The sequence below is a fragment of the Mytilus trossulus genome, unplaced genomic scaffold, assembly GCF_036588685.1.
Source record: "Mytilus trossulus isolate FHL-02 unplaced genomic scaffold, PNRI_Mtr1.1.1.hap1 h1tg000244l__unscaffolded, whole genome shotgun sequence".
Classification (NCBI taxonomy): Eukaryota; Metazoa; Mollusca; class Bivalvia; order Mytilida; family Mytilidae; genus Mytilus; species Mytilus trossulus.
In genome coordinates this window covers 1,770,576-1,796,507 of record NW_026963317.1, presented here as the reverse complement: position 1 = coordinate 1,796,507, position 25,932 = coordinate 1,770,576, and the positions used below count along the sequence as shown (strand labels likewise).

Below are 25,932 nucleotides of genomic sequence, written 5' to 3'. Positions count from 1 at the left end.
CAGATAAACGAATTGCTTTATTTCAGTCTTGTTAAAAAAATATGTATTCCAGTCAGTATGATTGTTTTGTTTATAAATAATAATAAAAAAGTGAATAAAATCTGTATAATCTTCAATCGATGTTAAAATAATTAGACAATCATTTGATAGTCATGCAAAATTAACAATAACAGTAGAGGCTTGCTGATGCATGGATCTTAACCAATCCAATTAATAATGTGTAAAGTGGCAATTAGAAGTAATTAATTGTTCATAAGTACTTACTATACCATTAAAAACTTATATGAAACAAGTTTTTTGGTGAGACTAATGATCCAATGCATGCAGGTATACTATACAAAACCATAACATATTATTGACAATGTGATGAATGATTAAAATTTAAGGCTGCTAATTAACCTTCAGGTTTTTTGCCAATTTTAATGACTAACAATCAACACAGAATCATGAAGTATATGTATCATAAGTGAGATAATAGAGCAGGGCTTATTTGTATTTGTATTTTCCATTTTCCCATTCATAATAAATAAAAATTTGCTTTACCAGTTGTAAAGAATTTGGTGAGTTTATTGTTTCTTAAAGAATCAATTAATACTATTAATACTAATTTATTTTTCTTCTACATTTCTTCCATTCACAATTGTTCTATGCAATTGCCATTTTTTTAGCTAGAGGTGTCTGAATTGAGGTCACTGCATGATGAAATGTTGTTGGTCAATTTTTAAATATTTCAATAAATAAATGATTTCTATTCAAGGAAAGTCTGTGTACATGTGTTTTATTGAAAACCTTAGCCATTCAAGTATAAAAAACATATTCAAATTATTTTCATATAAGTTGAAGGATCATATGACTTTACATCTTTTATAACAGTCTTTATGAATCTTTATCAGCACATGAATCAACATGGACAGGCAATCACTCCTGAATAAATACAGTTTATGATTCTGAACATGATATGTATTGTTGTGGATAAACAGATCTTAAATGCCTTAGAATTTATCTTCTTGGTACTAGTATACTTTCTTTGAATACATGTAGCTTTTATTTTTTTTATGTTGGTTAAAGTGTTTAAGGATTATGGTTTCATATACACTGTCAGAAAACCAAACAACAAAATGATGTTATAGCTATATTCATTGATAATGACCCCATTCATCAATGTACAAAGTTCTGGTGAAGACTCATGAAAATGTTTATACATCGTATAGAATGCACTAAAATAAGGACCTCATTCGCCAATGTACAAAGTTCTGATGGAGACTCATGAAAATGATTATACATTGTATAGAATGCACTAAAATTCTGTAAAATATAGAATTTCATGTATGACTAGCCAGTACATTAAAGAAATGATAGACTTCATCATTGTCAAAGACTCCAACAACCGTGGAACATTCTGTACATTTAACAGGATGAAAATTGTCCTCTGTTTCATTATTTGTAGTGTCCAATGTCTTTTGTTTTTTGGTAAGTTTTTTCTTTTTCTTCTGTAACGGCTGTTTTAATACCTCTGTTGTATCTACTCGACAGTTCTTTACAAACATAGCTCTGTATTGGTTTTCATAAACATCATGCCTAAAAGATAAATGGAATAATGAATTGAGTTTGATTTTTATGTTAATTTAAATAAATCATATATCCCTCCTTTTACTGTCTGATGGTTACAAAGTTATTATTGTTAAGGGGGCTCCTGGGTATAAATGATTTTTTTTTTCTAATATAGGAATTCGCTATATTTTTTCATAAATGAACTTTATCATATACTTAAAAGAAAAATGAAATAAAAAAATGGGGTCACCGTTCATTTAAGCTAAAATCTGCCTCTGGAAGAAGCATACATTTTTGTTAATGTCCTTTTTTCTGTTGAACTAATAGGAGAAAAAGAGGAAATATCGAAATAAAAAAATAACCTAATATAAGAAATCGCTTAAATTTTACAATTATTTAGTTTATGTACAGCTTATTTGAAAACAATTATAAAAAATATAGGTCACCGATGAGTTAAAAAAGATATTTCAAATTTAAGGCCAAAATATGGCATTTTTGCACCAAAGGGAGATAATTTGGAGCTTTTTCAATTTTTAAAGTCATCTGGGGCCAAACCAAATAATTTTTTAGGGTTGTTCTTTGTACCATATCATAAAGTAACAACTAATAGTGTAATAAATAAAATTTGTAATGAAAAAATAAAGGTTTAATTATTTGTTAAAATTTTTGTACCCACGAGCCACCTTAATACCAAACTAGAGGCTCTCAAGAGCCTGTGTGGCTCACCTGTTACTGTATTTACTGATGTCGGTCATCTTGGTTGGTAGGTTGGGTCATTCAACACTTTTTTTAAATAGATACCATAGTAATGATTGTGGCCATGTTTAGTTTAATATGGCCCATAGTTTTAGAAAAGAAGATTTTTGTACAAGTTACAACCAGATGCTCCGCAGGGCGTAGCTTTATACGACCGCAGAGGTTGAACCCTGAACAGTTGGGGCAAGTATGGACACAACATTCAAGCTGGATTCAGCTCTAAATTTGGATTGTGATTAAATAGTTGACACAGCATAGGTTTCTGACACAGAATAAATGTGTTCTAATGAAATTAAAATTTTTGTTTTCTCTTAGAGCAATTCACTATGCTGTTGAATATTATTCCTCTCAAAAAAAATGTTTGAAGAAATTTTCTTTTTTATTTATGAAATTTCAAATGAGAAAATTGAACCCAATTTTTTTAATCACATCCCCCTTTCCCTTATTCCAAAACTAATCTCAATTAAAATTTCTAATGGAGTTTGCAACAATTACTACTCATTTAAATACATCATTAAATATTAAGATGTAAAAAAAAATGCTTGTTATCACTGAATGGTAAAGATTATTTTAATTTATCAGTTGGTAGTAAAAAGTGAATATACATTGTATATTGTATATATAACAAAGATTTAAGTTGATTCTGGACAAAGAAAGATAACTCCAAATAAAAAAAATTCTTACAATTAGATATTTCTTGCTTACTATTCTGGACAAAGAAAGATAACTCTAATTAAAAACAAAATTGCTATTTCACAATATTTTGCAATAAGATATTTCTTGCCATTGCGCAATACTGTGCAATTGAAAAGACTTGCTATTGCACAAAACTTAATATAATAATTTTAGATCCTGATTTGGACCAACTTGAAAACTGGGCCCAGAATCAAAAATCTAAGTACATGTTTGGATTCAGCATATCAAAGAACCCTAAGATTTCAATTTTTGTTAAAATCAAACTAAGTTTAATTTTGGACCCTTTGGACTTTAATGTAGACCAATTTGAAAACAAGACCAAAAATGAGGAATCTACATACACAGTTAGATTTGGCATATCAAAGAACCCCATTTATTCAATTTTTGATGAAATCAAACAAAGTTTAATTTTGGACCCCGATTTGGACCAACTTGAAAACTGGGCCGATAATCAAGAATCTAAGTACATTTTTAGATTCAGCATATCAAAGAACCCAACCGATTAATTTTTTGTCAAAATCAAACGAAGTTTAATTTTGGACCCTTTGGACCTTAATGTAGACCAATTTGAAAACGGGACCAAAAGTTAAAAATCTACATACACAGTTAGATTCGGCATATCAAAGAACCCCAATTATTCAATTTTGATGAAATCAAACAAAGTTTAATTTTGGACCCTTTGGGCCCCTTATTCCTAAACTGTTGGGACCAAAACTCCCAAAATCATTACCAACCTTCCTTTTATGGTCATAAACCTTGTGTTTAAATTTCATAGATTTCTATTTACTTATACTAAAGTTATGGTGCGAAAACCAAGAAAAATGCTTATTTGGGTCCCTTTTTGGCCCCTAATTCCTAAACTGTTGGGACCTAAACTCCCAAAATCATTACCAACCTTCCTTTTGTGGTCATAAACATTGTGTTTAAATTTCATTATTTTCTATTTACTTAAACTAAAGTTATTGTGCGAAAACCAAGAATAATGCTTATTTGGGCCCTTTTTTGGCCCCTAATTCCTACACTATTGAAACCAAAACTCCCAAAATCAATCCCAACCTTTCTTTTGTGGTCATAAACCTTGTGTCAAAATTTCATAGATTTCTATTAACTTAAGCTAAAGTTATAGTGCGAAAACCAAGAAAATGCTTATTTGGGCCCTTTTTGGCCCCTAATTCCTAAAATGTTTGGACCAAAACTCCCAAAATCAATACCAACCTTCCTTTTGTGGTCATAAACCCTGTGATAAAATTTTATAGATTTATATTCACTTTTACTAAAGTTAGAGTGCGAGACGACGATGACGCCAACGTGATAGCAATATACGACGAAAATTTTTTCAAAATTTGCGGTCGTATAAAAATGACGAAAAGTTGTTCAAAATTGACTATAAAGGGCTATAACTCCTTAAGGGGTACTCTAACAATTTTTATCATGTTCACTTATTTGTAGATCCTACTTTGCTGAACAAAATTGCTGTTTACAGTTTATCTATATCTATAATAGTATTCAAGATAATAACCAAAAACTGCAAAATTTCCTTAAAATTACCAATTTTAAGGCAGCAAACCAACAACGAGTTGTCAGATTCATCTGAAAAATTGCGAGGGGATAGATCTTATTCTGATGGACATTTAATCTTGAAAGATTTGCACTTAATGTCTTAGTTTTAAAGATATAAATCAACCAGATGCTCCGCAGGGCGTAGCTTTATACGACCGCAGAGGTTGAACCCTGAACGGTTGGGGCAAGTATGGACACAACATTCAAGCTGGATTCAGCTCTAAATTTGGATTGTGATTTAATAGTTGACACAGCATAGGTTTCTGACACAGAATGAATGTGTTCTAATGAAATTAAAATTTTGGTTTTCTCTTATAGCAATTCACTATGCTGTTGAATATTAATCCTCTCAAAAAAAATTTGAAGAAAATATCTTTTTATTTATGAAATTTCAAATGAGAAAAATTGAACCCAATTTTTTAATCACATCCCCCTTTCCCTTATTCCAAAACTAATCTCAATTAAAATATTCTAATGGAGATTGCAACAATAACTACTCACTTAAATACATCATGAAATATTAAGATGTAAAAAAACTGCTTGTTATCACTGAATGGTAAAGATTATTTAAATTTATCAGTTGGTAGTAAAAAGTGAATATACATTGTATATTGTATATAACAAAGATTTAAGTTGATTCTGGACAAAGAAAGATAACTCCAATTAAAAAAAAATCTTGCAATAAGATATTTCTTGCTTACTATTCTGGACAAAGAAAGATAACTCTAATTAAAAAAAAATTGGCTATTTCACAATATTGTGAAATTAGATATTTCTTGCCATTGCACAATACTGTGCAATTGAAAAGACTTGCTATTGCACAATACTTAATATAATAATTTTAGATCCAGATTTGGACCAACTTGAAAACTGGGCCCATAATCAAAAATCTAAGTACATGTTTAGATTCAGCATATCAATGAGGCCCAAGAATTTAATTTTTGTTAAAATCAAACTTAGTTTAATTTTGGACCCTTTGGACCTTAATGTAGGCCAATTTGAAAACGGGACCAAAAATGAAGAATCTACATACACAGTTACATTTGGCATATCAAAGAACCCCATTTATTCAATTTTTGATGAAATCAAATAAAGTTTAATTTTGGACCCAGATTTGGACCAACTTGAAAACTGGGCCAATAATCAAGAATCTAAGTACATTTTTAAACATAATTCAACATATCAAAGAACCCAACCGATTCATTTTTTGTCAAAATCAAACTAAGTTTAATTTTGGACCCTTTGGACCTTTATGTAGACCAATTTGAAAACATGACCAAAAGTTAAGAATCTACATACACAGTTAGATTCGGCATATCAAAGAACCCCAATTATTCAATTTTGATGAAATCAAACAAAGTTTAATTTTGGACCCTTTGGGCCCCTTTTTCCTAAACTGTTGGGACCAAAACTCCCAAAATCAATACCAACCTTCCTTTTATGGTCATAAACCTTGTGTTTAAATTTCATAGATTTCTATTTACTTATACTAACGTTATGGTGTGAAAACCAAGAAAAATGCTTTTTTTGGTCCCTTATTCCTAAACTGTTGGGACCGACACTCCCAAAATCAATACCAATCTTCCTTTTGTGGTCATAAACATTGTGTTTAAATTTCATTGATTTCTATTTACTTAAACTAAAGTTATTGTGCAAAAACCAAGAAAAATGCTTATTTCGGCCCTTTTTTGGCCCCTAATTCCTAAACTGTTGAAACCAAAACTCCCAAAATCAATCCCAACCTTTCTTTTGTGGTCATAAACCTTGTGTCAAAATTTCATAGATTTCTATTTACTTAAACTAAAGTTATAGTGCGAAAACCAAGAAAATGCTTATTTGGGCCCTTTTTGGCCCCTAATTCCTCAAATGTTGGGACCAAAACTCCCAAAATCAATACCAACCTTCATTTTGTGGTCATAAACCTTGTGTTTAAATTTCAAAGATTTCTATTCACTTTTACTAAAGTTAGAGTGCGAAAACTAAAAGTATTCGGACGACGACGACGACGACGACGACGACGACAACGACGACGCCAACGTGATAGCAATATACGACGAAAATTTTTTCAAAATTTGCGGTCGTATAAAAACTGCATTTCACCACTATGTTCTAATTTTAGCCATGTCGGCCATTTTGTTTGGTAGGCGGTGTCATCGGACACATTTTTTAAACTATATACCACAATGATAATTATGGCCAAGTTTGGTTTAATTTGGTCATGTAGTTTCAGAGAAGAAGATTTTTGTACAAGTTACAAAAACTGACGAAAAATTTGTTAAAAATTGACTTTAAAGGGCAATAACTCCTTAAGGGGTTGACTGACAATTTTGGTCATGTTGACTTATTTGTAGGTTTTACTTTGCTGAACATTATTGCTGTTTACAGTTTATCTCTATCTATAATAGTATTCAAGATAATAACCAAAGACTGCAAAATTTCCTTAAAATAACCAATTCAGGGGCAGCAACCTAACAACGGGTTGTCCGATTCATCTGAAAATTTTAGCGCAGATACATCTTGACCTGATCAACAACTTTACCCATGTCAGATGTGCTCTAAATGCTTTGGTTTCAAAGTTATAAGCCAAAAACTGCAATTTACCCCTATGTTCTATTTTTAGCCATGGCGGCCATCTTGGTTGGATGGCCAGGTCACCGGACACATTTTTTAAACTAGATACCCCAAGGATGATTGTGGCCAAGTTTGGTTAAATTTTGCCCAGTAGTTTCAGAGGAGAAGATTTTTGTAAAAGTTGACGGACGACGGACGCCAAGTGATGAGAAAAGCTCACTTGACCTTTCAGGTCAGGTGAGCTAAAAATCATATAAAATCTTTGGCATCACTCAAAAATAAATTGAGATTCTTGATATAGAAATTTTGACATTTCAAAAAATAAGAAGTCAACGTATTGTTACTGAAAACTGTAAAAATAAACCATTGCCTGCACAATTTAACATGGTTTGAAATCAGACAATTCTGTTAATTCAAGGTTCATTGCATCACAATATCAATTTTCAAAAGTTTGTGTTCACTAACTTTAGATATGTAGATATTGAAGAAACTATATATGTTTTAGTATGAGAAACTCTATAAAAAAAAACACAGTCTTACGGATACAAATCATACATGTACAAAATCTACAAATTCTACATGTACATAAATTCATACAGTATATAGTCATTTTTCACCTAACTTATAGACTTTGGAATGGAGGCTGATTTTAAAAAGTTGTTGTCAAATAAAGGGACATTACTGGTACTTTCATAAATATGATAAATCACTACACTACACATTTGTGTCATTCATTTAAAATTTCAAAATTGTATTCTTCTTAGCATCATAGTATTACAGATTGTTTTTATTCTATTTCCCATTTATAAAATAAATTCTTCTTTTTATAATTTCCAAAATATATGACTGAAGTACATGTAACCGGAGAGCACTAATTTCATTACAAAATTACTTGTCTCCACCGGGAATCGAACCCAGGACCTCTGTGTTACAAGGCAGCGCGCTATCCGACTGAGCTAAAGAAGTACTGTCTTAGCTCAACCGCTTACGGCTGACTAAGTATCTACTAAGTTTTCTAAGGGAAGCAATCCCGCCACACTTCTCCCACCTCAAGAGTCATTATACTCTATAATGATGATATTTTCATCTTTTTTATATTTATATTTTAACCTGGCTAGGTAATTCTTCTAACCGTGGGTTATTATTGTTGGGCGCCAATGTAACCGGAGAGCACTAATTTCATCACAAAATTACTTGTCTCCACCGGGAATCGAACCCGGGACCTCTGTGTTACAAGGCAGCGCGCTAACCGACTGAGCTAAAGAAGTACTTCCTTAGCTCAACCGCTTACGGCTGGCTAAGTATCTACTAAGTTTTCTAAGGGAAGCAATCCCGCCACATACAAAACAGTATGCACGATCAAAGCTTTTACAACCATATAAATTTATAAAAAGAAACATTCAACTCTTTTAGCAACATTTTTATGCTACAACCATCAAGTTTTATCAATCTTTACTTTAATTTTTTATGCATTATCTTACATTGTTACAATGGTCATAGATGCTTTATTTCAAAATGATAAAATTTTATATTGATTGTCAACCAATCAAAATTAGGGATTCTAACGCAATGTAATAATTGATGACTAAAAGGCATTGATGAATTACATCTTACAAACAGTACATATGATTGATAAATATAGAATAATAGGTAGCTTCATTTTTGATGCTGACTATATCATGTGGAATATCTTAGACGACCCCATAAAGCGAGTTAAGATATTCCACATGATATAGTCAGTATCAAAAACAAAAAAATATCTATTATTCTGTTTATCGGTTATTATGACTTCACACAATGTATTGCCTAATATTTTCAGTGATACAGCCAGTACGTTGATACTCGAAAATATTAGGCAGTAAGATCAAAGGCAAAATATATGAATTACCAATAAAATAGTCATCTATCTTTATCCAGGATCCAGATCTCCCCTCTGTAAGGCCACATACCATCATGACCATAAGGAGATTTTTTATCAATGGGAAGGTTTCAACCCTTGTATGGATAGAAACAAGTATCTGTGGACGTGACCAAGAAATAAATAAATTTTAAGCAGCTTACCCCTGACAATCAAGACACAGTAATGTCATACAGGCTGGACAGTTTAAAACTGCATCACTGTTTAAACGTTTTGATTTAGATCCTGAGGGTACAGGCAGCTGATAAGCTTGTCTTTCAGCATCCACCCATTGCTGGTCTTCGTCGTCAAGGTCAGGGTCGTACAATAAGTCATCATTGCTTTGAACCGGTTGTCTTCTTTTCACACGTTCATCACCTGCAAACAGATTTAATATTTATGAAATCTTTGGATGTACATGTAGTGTGAATTTTTTACTGAAACAAATTATGTTTAACTTTAGATATCCTTGAGCTCTTTAATTGTTCATGTTGAATAATTTAACAAAATATCAAAATTTCAAAATTTCAAAATCATGAATTTTCATTTTTTGTAAAAACTCATTGTTAAAGGCATCACGGTGACCTATAGCTGTTAAGTTTTGTGTCATTTTGGTCTTTTGAGGATAGTTGTCTCATTGGCAATCATACCACATCTTCTATTTCATATTAAATTTAATGTCCCAATTTTGCAATATTAAAAAAAATTGCAAAAATTTCTGAACTAGTAGTAAAGAATAAAAAATAACATAGAAATTCCATTTCTGGATAACAGCTTAGGCAGTGTAGTTGTATTTTTCGTAAGTTGTCCCAAATTTCAATCATTTAAAATGTTTTTAGTGAAAATTGTGGTTAACATTCATATTGCCATTTTTTCAGTACCTTGTAAAACCATTTCTTCTTCTTCTGAATCATAATAAATATCATCATAAAATTGTTGTTGTTCTGTAGGTTTCTCTTGGTCTTGTGCTTTGTTACTATCTAAAATGACAACAAGATATTCCCATTGATTTATTTTTAGTGAAAACCCTGATGAAGGAACAATCCAAATTGTGTTTGGTCTGATGTTCTATGATAATCATATGCCAAGTATAATATAAATCTTTGATACCAGCGGCTGATCTAATCATTTTTAAACCCAAAATAAAAAAGGGGGAGGGGGTTATCAACCACTGGAAACTAACTCAGATTGCCACTGATATCTGCTGTGGACAAGATGTTTTTGAAATAAACTTCATAAAATGATGAGTCTAAAGTTTGGGATGCCATATAGTGAGTGATGCACGATTATTATTTTAAAGCATAGGTGAACAATAAAACTCTCTAAAATTTGACTTAGCCTGAGGGCATAGCAACCTTCATCAGCCCTTTCTTGTACATTGTTCATTTCAATTATTTCTTTAATTAATAAACAGCTGCGCCATGAGTGCATGATATGCCCGTATTGTGTGTGAATTTTATGTAATAATCATAAATAGACATTTGTATACCATAATCATGATAATATGTCCCGTCAAAATTTTAATGGGTGTTTAAAAATTCTACTTGATTAAACTTTACCTTGAACAGATTCTGCAACATTACTTCTTGATCTCTCATTTTCCAGTCCTTTAATATGTTTGTTTAGTTCATTATTCATTTCCTTTTCAAAGTCATCTTCACTTGAAGAATCATGTCTCTGTTGGACTTTTGTCTGTAATTTACGCTTCTGTTCAGGTGTTCCATGTAAAATAACCTCTATATCATCATCAGAACTAGGGAGAATATAAATAGTTTTTAAAGGATACATTGTACATGTAGGTCTAACATAAATAAACAAATAGTTACATAGATCTATATATTAATATATCATATATATGTACTTCTATACATTTTGTGTATATGGCATTGAACAAGATCATGTTTTGTCTTACATGTACTTTGACTAATTGATGATTGATTAGTTGATGTTTAATCCACTTTCAGCACTATTGCCTTTAGTGGCGGTGAGAACCATAAACCTTTCAGTCTTAAATATATATGATATGTGTGATTGATAGTTTAGTCTTTGACACATAATTTTTTTTTTTTAAATTAATTATTATTGGCTTTCAAGATGAAAGCTTTCAGAAATTGCAAGAACTCTTAGAATAGCACTTTTGTATATTGTAAGTTTTTTTTTGTGTGTGTTTTGTGTCAATCTGACAGTCTGCACTGTTAGCCACTAGTCCGATGTCCCAGACTAGTAAATATTGATTTGGACTAGTGAAGATTTCAAAATTTTATATAGTCTGTTAGGGATAAATTTTGAAATTCAGTTTTCAGACTAGAAGATTTTGGGGCAGACTGATCTGATGATGATGATGAGTCCAGACATTTTCAACTGATTTTTACTGTTCTTGTGTTATCACACCATTATCCCAGGTGAGATGAGGATGATCCACACTTGATGGGGAAAAAAATAAGGAGATTGCCAATGAAACAACTTTAACATGTTTAATCAGTCAGATTTCAAATGAAAAATACTCCTTTTATCAGCTAAAGAACAGCAACAATGATGATAGGACTAATCTAAATTAACTTGTCACTATAATCTGTCTGGTATGACCAGACAGAAAACTACTGCGTAAAGTTTTCACAGGACCTAATACATTCAGTTAATGATTCTGGTTCCATACATGTACTTCCAAGAACAAGAAGCCTAAGACATACAAATGTATGTACTGTGGATTCATTTATTTTCGTGGATTGCTGAAAACTTGCATATTCGTGGATATTGGATTTCATGGTTTTGTCAATCTCTGTATACAAAGCCTATTGAAAAGATGATATTTGTTGAACATTTGATTTCGTGGTTCCACTGTACCCACAAAAATTGGTATCCAACAAATAATAATGAATCCACAGTATAACTAATATGAGGCAGGCATAACCTGTGAATGGGGACGAAGTCTGTATGTATATTTTTTTTTACTTCAAACATGTTTTAATAAAGGATACGGAAATACCGTAACGTTCCCGATTTTGGTTCTGTTGTTAGGGATTTAGCTGTGACGTTCTTTAAGTTATGACGTCATATTCAACGTAAACAAAAGAAACCCTTTCATCAGGTAACGTTTTTTTCCAAATCAAACAATTATTATATTAAAATTTTATTGAGTTCCAATCTTATATTTTACTAGACTGATCAATATAAAAAAAAAATTCAGTCTCATGCAAACAAGACAGATTTCTGCGCAAATGCGGGAAACCAGAACAGGAACTAGATCTGAAAAAAAAAGTTAACGATTTTGAAGTCATTAGTACAATGAAAAATTCGGGAAATTTTCCCAATTTTTTTTTTTTTTTTTTTATTGATTTTTCTACTGTAATTGGGGACTTCGTCCCCATAATGTGAGGCAGGCATAACCTGTGAATGGGGACAAAGTCTGTATGTATATTTTTTTTTACTTCAAACATGTTTTAATAAAGGATACGGAAATACCGTAACGTACCCGATTTTGGTTCTGTTGTTAGGGAATTAGCTGTGACGTTCTTTAAGTTATGACGTCATATTCGATGTAAACAAAAGAAACGCTTTCATCAGGTTACGTTTTTTTCATATCAAACAATTATTAAAATTGAATTTGTATTGAGATCCAATGTTATATTTTACTAGACTGATAAATAAAAAAAAATTCAAAGTCTCATGCAAACAAGACAGTTATCTGCGCAAATGCGGGGAAAACCGGAACAGGAAGTAGATCTGAAAAACAAAGTTAACGATTTTGAATTCATTAGTACAATCAAAAATTCGGGAAATTTTCCAGATTTTTTTTTTTTTTTTTCTTTTATTGATTTTTCTACCGTTATTGGGGACTTCGTCCCCATATACATGATATATGACATACAATGTACATGTAATGATGTACATGTTTGTATGGGCCCTCCAAAACTTTTTATATACATTAACATAAATTATTTGTGGAACTGAACTTTCAAAGTGGGATATAGTGTCATGTTTTGATATATCAACTCATCTCCTTTTTTCCACCAGTGGCAGTGAAGTAGAAATCTGAACATTTATGTAAATAACAGTTTTTTACTGTATCTGTATGATAGTACCTATCGCAAGGCTCGTGATCACTGTCATCTTCAAAGTCATAGTAGTCGTAGTCCCTATCAGTAATTTTATTCATTTCAAGTCAATGACAATTTTCATCAATTTCTGTTTTTTTTAATGAAATTTGCTTTCCAAATCGTATCTTCAATGTAAATGTGTTAATTGTTGTGTAAATGAATTTTCACTCCATTATAAACGCCTAAGTGATTCCCACAAAAATAAAGTAGTATGTGCAAAAATGCGGACTGCGTTTTGCTATCCGGAATAAATAATTTCAATAGCATAATATTATATGATATTGAGACGACGATGAGTATGCTCTTATATATCTAATGACAAATTAGAAAAAAAAGATAGCTAGACGATATCATAAAGATTGTTAAAACTAGACAGTCATTTCAGTCCAACTATCATTGAAAAAAACCCTGAGAAATTCAGTTTAGAGATCTTTAGACCAATAATAATGATAAAAAAAACTATTATAAATGGATATATATATATAGTATAATAGTCCTAGTTAGGACAAACAATAATACCTGTTATTGTTTTCTTCAAGTCTGTCAATGTCATTATGATGATTCTATTATGATTTCATGCATATATGTGTCTATTTCAGTGAACTTCTCCGATGTGGGTTTTAACATAGAGTACTTTTTTTCATTTCTTAAACAAAATAGTTGTTTATATATTTTGACCATTTTGCTTTATAAAATACTCTTTTTTTGGCTAGTTTATATAGCAAGCTTTAACATATTTTTGTAAATCATTTTGACGAACATTTTATTCAAAAGAACATCCCAAGATCCCAACAGTAAATCAGAAGCTTTTACTCTTCTTTTTTTTGTCAGAGAGGCTATTGCAAGACTACATAATATTTCTATAGAGCTGTTTTATTTTCAGGCAACGAATAACAGCACGTTGGTTAAAGCGCGCACCAGTATGTGCTTTACTGACATCTCTCTTCTAATGCTTGTATGAGTGGCTATGAGTGGCCGTTCATGTCATTTGCGTGTTTATATACGCGTATATGATTTTAAACGCGTTTGTATACGCGTATATTGTGGTTTGCGACGGGTATATTGTGTTTTTTAACGCGTATATTGTGGTTTTATACGCGTATATTGTTAAAATAAACTCGTTTATACTTAAATCCAATTTATTTATCATACACGCGTTAATATACGCGCTAATTGCATACATATACGCGTTAATATACGCGTATAAAATCATTATATTTGCGTTAATAAACATTCGTTTGTCTTTTTGTTTTAACCAATGAAAACTGCGTTCTTAGACTAGTTTGTATATCACAATTGTAATGAAGTGCGGTTCCTTCAACCAACATACGTAATAAAGCTCAAGACTTTACACCGTTTTATTTAAATTTCATTTATATGAAAGTTTGTTGCCTATAATTAAAATTAAAAAAAACTAACAGTGTTTCGGGAACATTTGCTTATACTATTAAAGCATGGGTACATATTTCAAAAGTCTCTCAACTATTTCCTTGATTCAGCAAGGTATTCTTTGATCGTTTTGGTACGTTTATACGCTATGATAGGCACCTGGGTGAAGATTTCACTTCATTGTTTGTCTTTTTGCAGATTGCTCAACTTTTATATCATACCATTAGATTATACATGTATTTAGCAATGAGAGTGAGTGGAACAGTCTTTGTCCTATCGGCCTTCAATAAGGTTGTTTTTTTTTGCTGGTAGTATTTTTAACGTTTCTAAATACCATCCTCTGTTTTATTTTTACAGTATCATATTTAAATATAAACTTATCTTGTAAGTTAGTTAAATGTCTATCTAACTCCTTGGTGTCACTATTATTTCTAATATATATGACGTATAGATTCACTTGCACACTGTAATACTGGTGAATGTGTGTTTCGGATAAGAGATAAGAGAGCAATCTGCAAAAAGACAAACAATGTAGTGAAATCTTCACCCAGGTGCCTTTTATAGCGTATAAACGTACCAAAACGATATAAAAAAAACAACTTTCAAAATCAAGGAAATAGTTGGGAGAATTTTGAAAAAGGACCCATGCTTTAATACTATAAGCAAAAAATCCCGAAATACTGTTAGTTATTATTTTAATTATAGGCAACACACTTTCATATAAATGAAATTTAAAAAAACTAGGTGTAAAGTCTTGAGATTTATAATGTATATAACAAAGAAGATGTATGTTGGTTGAAGGGGCGTATTGCATTTCCGCTAATTTTTCAAAGTCCCAATGCTACGTTTCCGCAAATTTAAAGTATACATTTCCGCAATTTGTATTCATTACTTTTCGGGAAATTGACCTGGTAAATTAAAAATATTTAAATATTTATTGACTTGAAAAATGTTGCTTTGTCCTTTTAACAGAGACAGGCGAAAGAAGTTTCCAAAATTACCTATAAATGTAGATTAGAAAATCACGAGACATTATAAAGACAAATAGATTTGAACACTAACAAAACTGAAACTTATTTTCACTTTTAATTAGTCAATGATTTTGATTCGGGAATCGTTATCCTTTCATGTTTCACCAACTTGGTATGTCTATGTAATGAAATGACTGATATTTTCATAGATGGCACATTTAAATCCTTTCCGAAATTCTTCTTCCAACTCAGTTTATTCAATACATGGATGTAAAAATGGTAACTACATTCGTCTTGTATTTGCGTTACTTCCACTTAAATCTCATAAGTGGCCGTTCATGTCAATTGCGGGATTATATACTCGTATATGATTTTATACGTGTATATATATTGTGGTTTTCAACGCGTATATTGTGGTTTTATACGCGTATATTGCTAAAATAAACACATTTATACTTCAATCCAATTTATTTATCATACTATAGTATACGCGTTAATAATTACATTTATATATGTATATCACTTTGCTAGACTCTAACACCTGTCATTTTATTCCAAACTTAGACATTATGGACTTGGGGTGAAGGTGGGAGTCATTTACATTTACTATGGACAGGTCAGTCAGACATCACCATTGATCCCTGTAGTAGTAAACATTTGTCTGATTTGTGTCTCAAAACTTTTGTACTGTACAACACAAACTCAGTTTTCTTTCCAGGGAAGCCAGTCCATTCATACTTTTACAAGCTCGTACTAAAGTCAACTTGAACTACTAACAGTCATCTAATACGAACAATTACGATCAACTAGATGAACTGCAATCATTGCAAATTTGTACCACTGCTGACTCATGAAGACTCATGACCATTCGTGGTCATGTGCGTTGCTATTGAAAACCTTAATAAAATATGAATTATTTGCCTTAATGATTAATTCTTCAAATGAACATAAATGTTCAATTGTATATGAATGTTTAATGTTTGTTCTTTTAAATCTTTAAAAAAAAGTTGACGCAACATTGCCACAGTTTTCATAATTATGTTTGCCTTGGTTTTTGGTTAACTGCCTACAGAGCTTACAGCGCTTTGATTTAAATTGGGGGGGGGGGGATAGAGAAAAAAACATTAAATTACACTGTCAATACAGAGATGACGGTTTTATGGTCTTCACGCGGGAACAGTTAAACAGGTTAAAAAATTATTTTGCATAGCGAAAGAATTGACCCTCTACTTAAATATACATTTGAGTTGTCTATAGATATAGAAAGATGTGGTGTGAGTGCCAATGAGACAACTCTCCATCCAAGTAACAATTTAAAAAGTAAACCATTATAGGTTAAAGTATGGCCTTCAACACAGAGCCTTGGCTCACACCGAACAACAAGCTATAAAGGGCCCCATGGTCTAGTTCTAGTATGACCTATCAAGATATCGAAGTGTATAAAGGTGAAAGATTCCATAAACAATAACACTTGATATTAAATCACATATGAAAAAAACTGAAACGTATCAATATTTACCAAACACTAGTGCACAGCCGAAACACACATTCACAAGTATTTCAGTGTGTGAATCTATACTTCATATTAGAAAGTATAGTGACATCAATAAGCTAGATAAAAATTTAATTAACGATTAAACAAGATAAATTAGTTGAAAGAGGATACTGAAGAAATAAAACAGAGAATGTTATTAGAAACGTTAAAATAAAAAAACACAAGCAGAAAAACAACCTTATTGAAGGCCGATAGGACAAAGAATGTTCCACTCACTCTCATTACTAAATATAATCCAATGGTAAAAAATAATAGTAAGGTTATATGAAAACATTGGAGCAATCTGCAAAAAGACAAACAATGTAGCGAAATCTTCACCCAGGTGCCTATCATAGCGTATAAACGTACCAAAACGATAAAAAAAAATACCTTGCAAAATCAAGGACATAGTTGAAAAGGGACCCATGCTTTAATACTATAAGCAAAAAATCCCGAAACATTGCTAGTTATTATTTTAATTATAGGCAACAAACTTTCATATAAATGAAATCACGGTTAAAAAAACAGGTGTAAAGTCTTGAGATTTATTAAGTTTATAAAAAAGAAAATGTATGTTGGTCGAAGGAACCGCATTTCATTACAATTCTGATCAATTGTGATATACAAACTAGTTTAAGAACGCATTTTTCATTGGTTAAAACAAAAAGACAAACGAGTGTTTATTAACGCGTATATAATGATTTCATATGCGTATATTAACGCGTATATAATAATTGCATACGCGTATATTAACGCGTATATTTATGCAATTAACGCGTATATTTATGCAATTAACGCGTATATTTAAGAATTGAATGCTTCTTTTTGTAAATTTATTGGGTGGTAAAAGCGTTGACCGAAGTACATTTTGTATGAAGCGCATGAATATATATGGTTTATGGGTGGGGATCTCGACCGTTATCAAGTTTTCAAACAGGAGGGGGTGGGGGAACCCAGTGACTTCCCCTATATTTTATTTGATTTGTTATATTGTCCAATACATGAATATATATGATTGAGGGATGGGGATCTCATCTGTTTCTAAGTTATCAAACAGGAGTGGGTATGGTGACCCTAAGGACTCTCCCTACATTTCATTTGATTAGTTCTCATACATGAATATATATGGTTTAATTTAAATGTGGGGATCTCGACTGTTTCCAATTTCTCAATCAGGAGGGGTGGGAGAACTGCAGGGACTCCCCCTATATTTCATTTAATTTAGAGTTGGGGATCCCATCTGTTTTAAAGTTCTTAAACATGAGGGGTAGGGTCATGAGGGGTGATCACAGGGACTTCCCCTATATTTCATTTGATGCGTTATATAGTCTTATACATGAGTATATATGGTTAAGGGGTGATGATCTCGATTTTTTCCAAGTTCTCAAACAGAAGGGTGTACAGTGACCATAGGGACCCCCTTATAATTCATTTGATTTGTAATATTGTCCCATACATAAATATATATTGTTTAAGATTGTGGATCTCGACCGTTATAAGTTCTCAAACAGAAAGGTGTAGAGTAGCCCCACGAACTTCACCTATATTTCATATAATTTGTTATATTGTTCCATACATGAATATATATGGTTTATGGGTGGGGACCTTAACCGTTACCAAGTTTTGGCCATTTTGGTCTCTTGTGGATAGTTGTCTCATTGGCAATCATACCACATCTTTTTTTTTATATAAGAAACTTCCAGCTATTTTAACTGACCTATCAAAATTGAGAAGAAAAACATACCCCTTGAAATTGCAGTAATATGTTTAACTTTAAAAGCATTTAACATGAAAGATTGCTTATTTTGGCGTTAATACTGATTCACCTATAGAGTCTTTGCATCGGAACTAAACACATGTATTCGAAAACCAGTTGTTGTCATGACACGGGTTATGTTCTTCTCATATATGTTATTATGGTATGATACTAAACCCCTAACGGGAAGGATTGTGCCTGATATTCATATGATGAAATCATAATCTTTCAATCAGTTTAACTGAAGTCTGGAGCTGGCATGTCAGTTAACTGCTAGTAGTCTGTTGTTATTTATGTATTATTGTCATTTTGTTTATTTTCTTTGGTTACATCTTCTGACATCAGACTCGGGCTTCTCTTGAATTGAATTTTAAATGTGCGTATTGTTATGCATTTACTTTTCTACATTGGCTAGAGGATTAGGGGGGAGTGGGGAGATCTCACAAACATGTTTAACCCCGCCGCATTTTTGCGCCTGTCCCAAGTCAGGAGCCTCTGGCCTTTGTTATTCTTGTATTTTTTAAATTTTAGTTTCTTGTGTACAATTGGAAATTAGTATGGCGTTCATTATCACTGATGAACTAGTATATATTTGTTTAGGGTACAACTGAAGGATGCCTCCGGGTGCTGTAATTTTTCGCTACATTGACGGAAGACCTGTTGGTGACCTTCTGCTGTTGTTTTTTATTGGTGGGGTTGTTGTCTCTTTGACACATTCCCCATTTCCATTCTCAATTCTATTACCAGCATTCATCACTGATAAAGAAAATGTATACTGTTACCAGGAACATATATATTGTAAGATAACTGTTCCCAGCTGTCACATTGTATTGGAATTTGACATTAAAATTGGTGTACAAAATATTTTCTGCTTTTTCTTTCTTACAGATATCTTTTGGTTTTCAATTCTAGTGTTTATATTTTTTACCATGCATAGAGATGTATTTTGTCACCTGTTTGAATATTTTTAGTTAATAGCCAAAACCCGGGATTACCCTTGTCCGCCTCCGGAATCGGATCCGATATTGTATTGTCTTCTCGCGGCAGCCATTCCACTGTTGTTTTTGACAGATAGTGATATACGATTTTGCTCGGATTTACACAATTTATTTATCGGCGGTTTTCTGTATAAAGCTAGCGGTTGAACAAATTGAACGTCGCTGTCATGAATAGTAATGATGAAAATAAGTTTGAGATGGTTTATTAGGAAACTTTGGTAAAAATGTTTGCAAAGTAATTTTTTTATTTTCTTTCAAGGTCCGTCGGGCATGTCGGGCGTAGCTTGTAACCAAGTAGAAAGTCCGACTGCAAAAGTGGAAGGTCGCTGACCTCGGACCACCGCTAATTTGAACCCCTGCGTACAAATCGAAAAGATACGAAAATTTCGTCTTCTAATTCAAAATTGCCGCCAACAGTGTGATCAGTTGAACATATATTAATAGACTACTGACGTATATATACGTAGTTGACTACGTATTGACGACAAACAATATTCCTACGACTTTTGCAATTTGGGAAATCTTAACTACTTGTCTTTAGGCGATTAAATATTTCATACATTTGTTCTTTGACATCGTAGCCAAAAGCTCAGGGGATAATAAACTACATAAGGATTTCTAATGTGCTCTACTTCCTATGTGCAACTTCAAAACTTTAGGGAAAATCGACGATCATTTAAGGTTTTTCTGGTCACATTTTTTGTAATCCAGAATGAAAAGTATGAAAAAACTATCCAAAAAGTTATAAATAATAAAGTAGTCAGCTAGATGATAACAATAGCACATATTTCAGCATTTATTGGGTAGCACACAAATCCAGGGTGCTCGCATAAGCACAGGCACTTGTCTCAAAAAAAAAATTTCCTATATACCTTAATATAACACAAGGTACTTAACTAAATTATTAGAAAAATGACACCCAGTCCCGAATTCACGTTATTTTTTTATTTCTCGGTTGTCAAACCTACTTAAAGTTAATATGCCGTAAATCTAAATTGATTTATCTACACAATGGTATATGACACGACTATCATTGTTGTCGGGATCATTGGTAGCAGGCCTCAGAAGTCGGTCAACGGGATGTTTTTTGCATTCGTCTCAATTTTTGGCAACACCCAGCCCGCAGTGATTGAATTATTATAAAAAAATATTAAAATAAAAACTGTTACCTTCCCTCTGACTATGAATTATTACCTTTATTGTAAATTTTTAACAGATTATGTGAAACAAACCCAAATAATTTTGTTATGAAACACACGTGTACACAACGACACTAATGTAGAGTTATAAATTGACCAAAATTTCCCACATTTATTTTTAGCCAGACGATTGACCAATGAGAAACCAGTATAAAATTACATGCGGACCGGGTGTTGCCAAAAATTGAGACGAATGCAAAAAATCATCCCGTTGACCGACTTCTGAGGCCTGCTACGAATGATCCCGACAACAGTGATAGTCGTGTCATATACCATTGTGTAGATAAATCAATTTAGATTTACGGCATATTATGTTTAAGTAGGTTTGAAAACCGAGAAATAAAAAAAATGACGTGAATTCGGGACTGGGTGTCATTTTCAAAAATTTTAGTTAAGTACCTTGTGTTATATTAAGGTATATAGGAAATTTTTTTTTTGAGACAAGTGCCTGTGCGCATAAGGCAGCTTAAAACATAAACCTAAATTTAGTTTTCCCCCTTTTTTGTCCCTTATTCCTCAATAGTTTTAGCCATAACCCTAAAAGACATTTTTTTTTATATTTATTTATTTTAAATTTCATATTGCAAAGTGAATTTGATTTAAAAAAAGTTTCTGTAGAAGTATGTTATATTTGTATATGTTGTTGCTTGTTTACGTATGCTTTATATATAATACCACAAAATAATGAGAGAAAAATATTATCATAAAAATTTGCACAAATGAAATAGCTTTTCTGTTCTCTCAAGTATCGTTATGTTTAAGAGTTTGTTTTAGAAATTTAGTCTACTTTTTTTATAATAATTTAATATTCATATGAAACGCTATAATTTTTGCTAGTATCAAGGCTTCTATTTTACAATTTTCTCTTTTTAGATGTTTTTTTAATAATTCCATTTTTACTACAACACAATTTTACAAATACTTCATTTTTGTTTCTGAATTTTCAAAGAGTTATATTAAATGCTTAAATATACTGACTGTATTTTACCTTTTATTTAAAGGAGCACTAGCTACGATATATATAAAAAAATAAAGTATATATTTTTTTAGATTAATCATTAATTAAATTGGAATAATGAAATAATAATTTGCTTTTAGCAATCAACTTGCTTTAATTTTGTTGAAATAAGCGATTATACATAATTTTTGACTGATTTACTTGCAAGTGAAAACGTCATCATCATTCTAACCGGTATTCATGTGAACTTAATTTAACCCCCTAGCTAGAGACTGACAACGCATGCATTGTACGTGAACTGGTTATTTAAAGAAAAAGAATGTCAACAATGAAAGTGAAACTACGGTAAATCATTTGATTACTAATTCGATCCACATGAATCATTCTTATACGGTTAAAAACAATGAGAAACTTATATTTTTAATCTATAAATTCAAATCAAACAGACCTATAAAAATCCAATTGCACGTGCTGGTTTAACCTATTCATATCTTTATTTGTGTTTACATCGCTTATATGGTCATCTGAGGTCAAATCGATAGTTAATTAGATGCCGTCTGGATTTAGATACACACGAAACGAACCTACATATCATCTACCTCATGCTCTGTAAACTGTTTATTTTAAACGTTTGATAGATTGGGTAAATGTTTTACATTGTTATTAATCAAATATGAGAATTTGAGTCAAATTGGTGACCATGAATTTGACAGCTAGTGCCCCTTTAAGGAAAGACTGTAATATTTTTCTGTCTATGAAAAAATAGCATAACAAATTTGGGGCACACTGAATAATACGGGGCGCCGAATGGGACTCTTGTGGTTTTGTACAAAATTCAATTCTGTCATGACAAAATCATTTTTGTCTTACAAAACTATGTGCTACAGACTTGTTTTGTGAGAACTTCAATTTTGTGATGACAAAATTAATTTTTGTCATGAAAAATTCATTTTTGTAGACAAAATTCATATTTGTCATGACAAAAGTCAATTTTGTCTAAAAGGTATGCAAATATAAACATATTTACATACAAAATTGACTTTTGTTACCTGATATGGAAATTAAATCACAAAAGTCAATTGTGTGAGGTAAGATTCAATTTTGTGAGACAAAATTGACTTTTGTGAGACAAAATTAACTTTTGTGAGACAAAATTCAATTTTGTCAATTTTTTTAATTTTGTTGAGACAAAAGTCAATTTTGTTAATTTTGTTGAGACAAAAGTCAATTTTGTCAATTTTGTTGAGACAAAAATCAATTTTATCAATTTGTTGAGACAAAAGTCAATTTTGTCAATTTTGTTGAGACAAAAGTCAATTTTGTGACGACAAAATTCATTTTTGTGACGACAAAATTCAATTTTGTAACAACACAATTCAATTTTGTAACAACAAAATTGACAAAATTGACTTTTGTCTCAACAAATTGATAAAATTGATTTTTGTCTCAACAAAATTGACAAAATTGACTTTTGTCTCAACAAAATTAACAAAATTGACTTTTGTCTCAACAAATTGATAAAATTGATTTTTGTCTCAACAAAATTGACAAAATTGACTTTTGTCTCAACAAAATTAACAAAATTGACTTTTGTCTCAACAAAATTAAAAAAATTGACAAAATTGAATTGTACCACTATAATTTGTTTGTATTCATTGTATCTTAGTATAAATTTAACAGATGCCGTTAAATCTTTTTTGTTGGGAATATCTAAAGTATATTCTAGTGTGTCAATTGATTCTAATGCATTGATAACTGTTTCTTCTAAGTTAGCAATGTTCATATTTGTGTACATGGGGGTCTATGAAATGCTAAATCTAACCATGTATTTAGATTTTGGGTATTGGACCATAATAGATAAATGTCCAATTTAAAATTTTAAAGTTTTTTAGTTTAAGATCTCAGACCACATTCATTCTGTGTCAAAAACCTATGTTGTGTAAACTATTTAATCGCAATCCAAATTCAGAGCTGTATCAAGATTAAATGTTGTGTCCATACTAATGTCCCAACTTTTCTGGGTTTGGCCTCTGCAGTCGTATAAAGCTGCGCCCTGCGGAGCATCTGGTTGTTATATTTTTTCAGTTCTAAATTTTCTGAAAATATGCACTTTTGTGTTACGCTTACTGAAACAGTTTAGAGGGTAAAATTGTTAATGGTTTGCCTATGAACCCATAAGAAACAAAAGTGAAAAATCTCAACGGTTTCCTTCCATTTTTTATTTGAGAAATTGTCAAAAATCGGCATCATTTTCGTCTTTGTTTACATTTTTTCAATACAAGCACCCGTCAGGACCGAATCACCAGCACAGAACGTTCTCTCGCAGGACAACCTTACCCACCGTGAATTTGATTATGATCATAAGAAAGTATCTATAAGTTAATTTTGTAAGAAAAATCATATTTATCTGTATATTACGTATGGTTTGACTTTTTTCTGCCTGTTTAAATTACATTCACTCTGTGGATAATTTTTTTTTAAATTTTCAAAACTTATTCAAACTATGCTGGATTTGAACTGAACTTGGACAGAAGCTTGTTTATAATTTAAAGCTTTTATATCTAATGGAAATAAGTTTTTCTTCCAGTTAAACTTTTTAAAACCTTTATTAGATTCATTTTTGTTGAGCCTGCGTCTAACAGCAAAAGGAGGAGGGACACTGGGTTCAGTGAAATCATTACAAATTTTGAACGAATAAGCCATCATATATGATTTTATGCAATGATTTTGACGAATAAGCAATCATATAAGATTCACACAAAAATTTAAAACTGAATTTGGCTAGAAAGGGCTAAATTCGAAACAAAGTATCCACGAAAGTAATTTGTTTACAGAAGGGAGTTCTTCTCATTTGATCAATAGTTGATCTCTATTGCTCTTGTCTTTCTTCTTAGTCTTTACTTTATTGGTATTTCATTTTTGAATTCAAGAAATATTTGCCATTGGAAATTAAACAAACCATAATCAACCAGGATTTTTTTTTAAATCTATATTGTTCAATTAGAACATTTGGTTACAGTGTAATTTAGTGTGAACAGTTAAGCCTGCGTCTAACAGCAAAAGGAGGAGGGACGCTGGGTTCAGTGAAATCATTACAAATTTTTGACGAATAAGCCATTATAAATGATTTTATGCAATGCTAAGCATGTAATGAAAAGTCTTTGTTGTAACATGAAAAGTAAATTTGATTACTTTAAGAAGACTCAAAATCTTGCCAGGCACTGTAGTAGGATTTACAAATCAACATCCTGTTATAATCATCTTGTAAAGGCTATTAAAATTCATTCTTGTCAAATAAAGTACAGTGAATGATCCTTCTGTAGTGATGACTAGTAGTTCTGGAAATGATAATCCTATGTCCGCGGTATTGTAGGTAGTCAGTATATGGCCAGTGTTATTCAGTATGTGTAGTGTACTGGTGAGACTGCCAGCCACAATAACATTGTCCATTGGTGTGGTAATTACTGAGGATGGATAGAATCTTTTATCCTCACTGTTTACTGTTGAATGGCCTTTGTAGATATTGATCATGTCTGTGTTTCGGACCACTACTACTTTTCTGTAATTTCCATCTGCCACAAATATATTCCCATTCATGGTGCTTGTTATAGACGTAATATAAGAGAATATAGGTTTATTGTTTTTATCTTTTTCATACCTTGTTAGATGTTTACCATCTGTATCAATAACTGTAACAACTTTATCTCCACTACATACTATCACTCGGCCATCTTTGGTCACATGAACTCTCCCAAGACTGTATGTATCCTCACAGTATATAGAATCAGTCACTTTATTAGATCCACACTTGATCTGCTTCAGTATGGGTTTCTCAGTAGCCAGTAGAATATCATCGGTAGGAGTAACAGCTATACTAAAAACTTTGATTTTAAAAATTGATTTGATCTTCATCGTATCTCCTACAAGTTTAACATTCTGTAATTCTGTAAATTTACCGAAACGGAAACGGACCTCATTTAATTCAACACCAATCCATAA

General features: G+C 31.7%; 1 protein-coding gene across 1 annotated transcript; it reads right to left on the bottom strand.

Moving 5' to 3' along the window:
* Positions 1 to 613: 613 nt before the first annotated feature.
* LOC134701402 (E2F-associated phosphoprotein-like) lies at positions 614 to 13,253 on the bottom strand. Its single transcript, XM_063562550.1, has 5 exons — positions 13,114 to 13,253; positions 10,591 to 10,784; positions 9,913 to 10,011; positions 9,196 to 9,409; positions 614 to 1,578 (listed from the first exon to the last, which is right to left on the bottom strand). Exons 1-5 carry the CDS (start codon positions 13,185 to 13,187, stop codon positions 1,323 to 1,325), a joined length of 837 nt encoding a protein of 278 aa, XP_063418620.1. The 5' UTR covers positions 13,188 to 13,253; the 3' UTR covers positions 614 to 1,322.
* Positions 13,254 to 25,932: the final 12,679 nt, after the last annotated feature.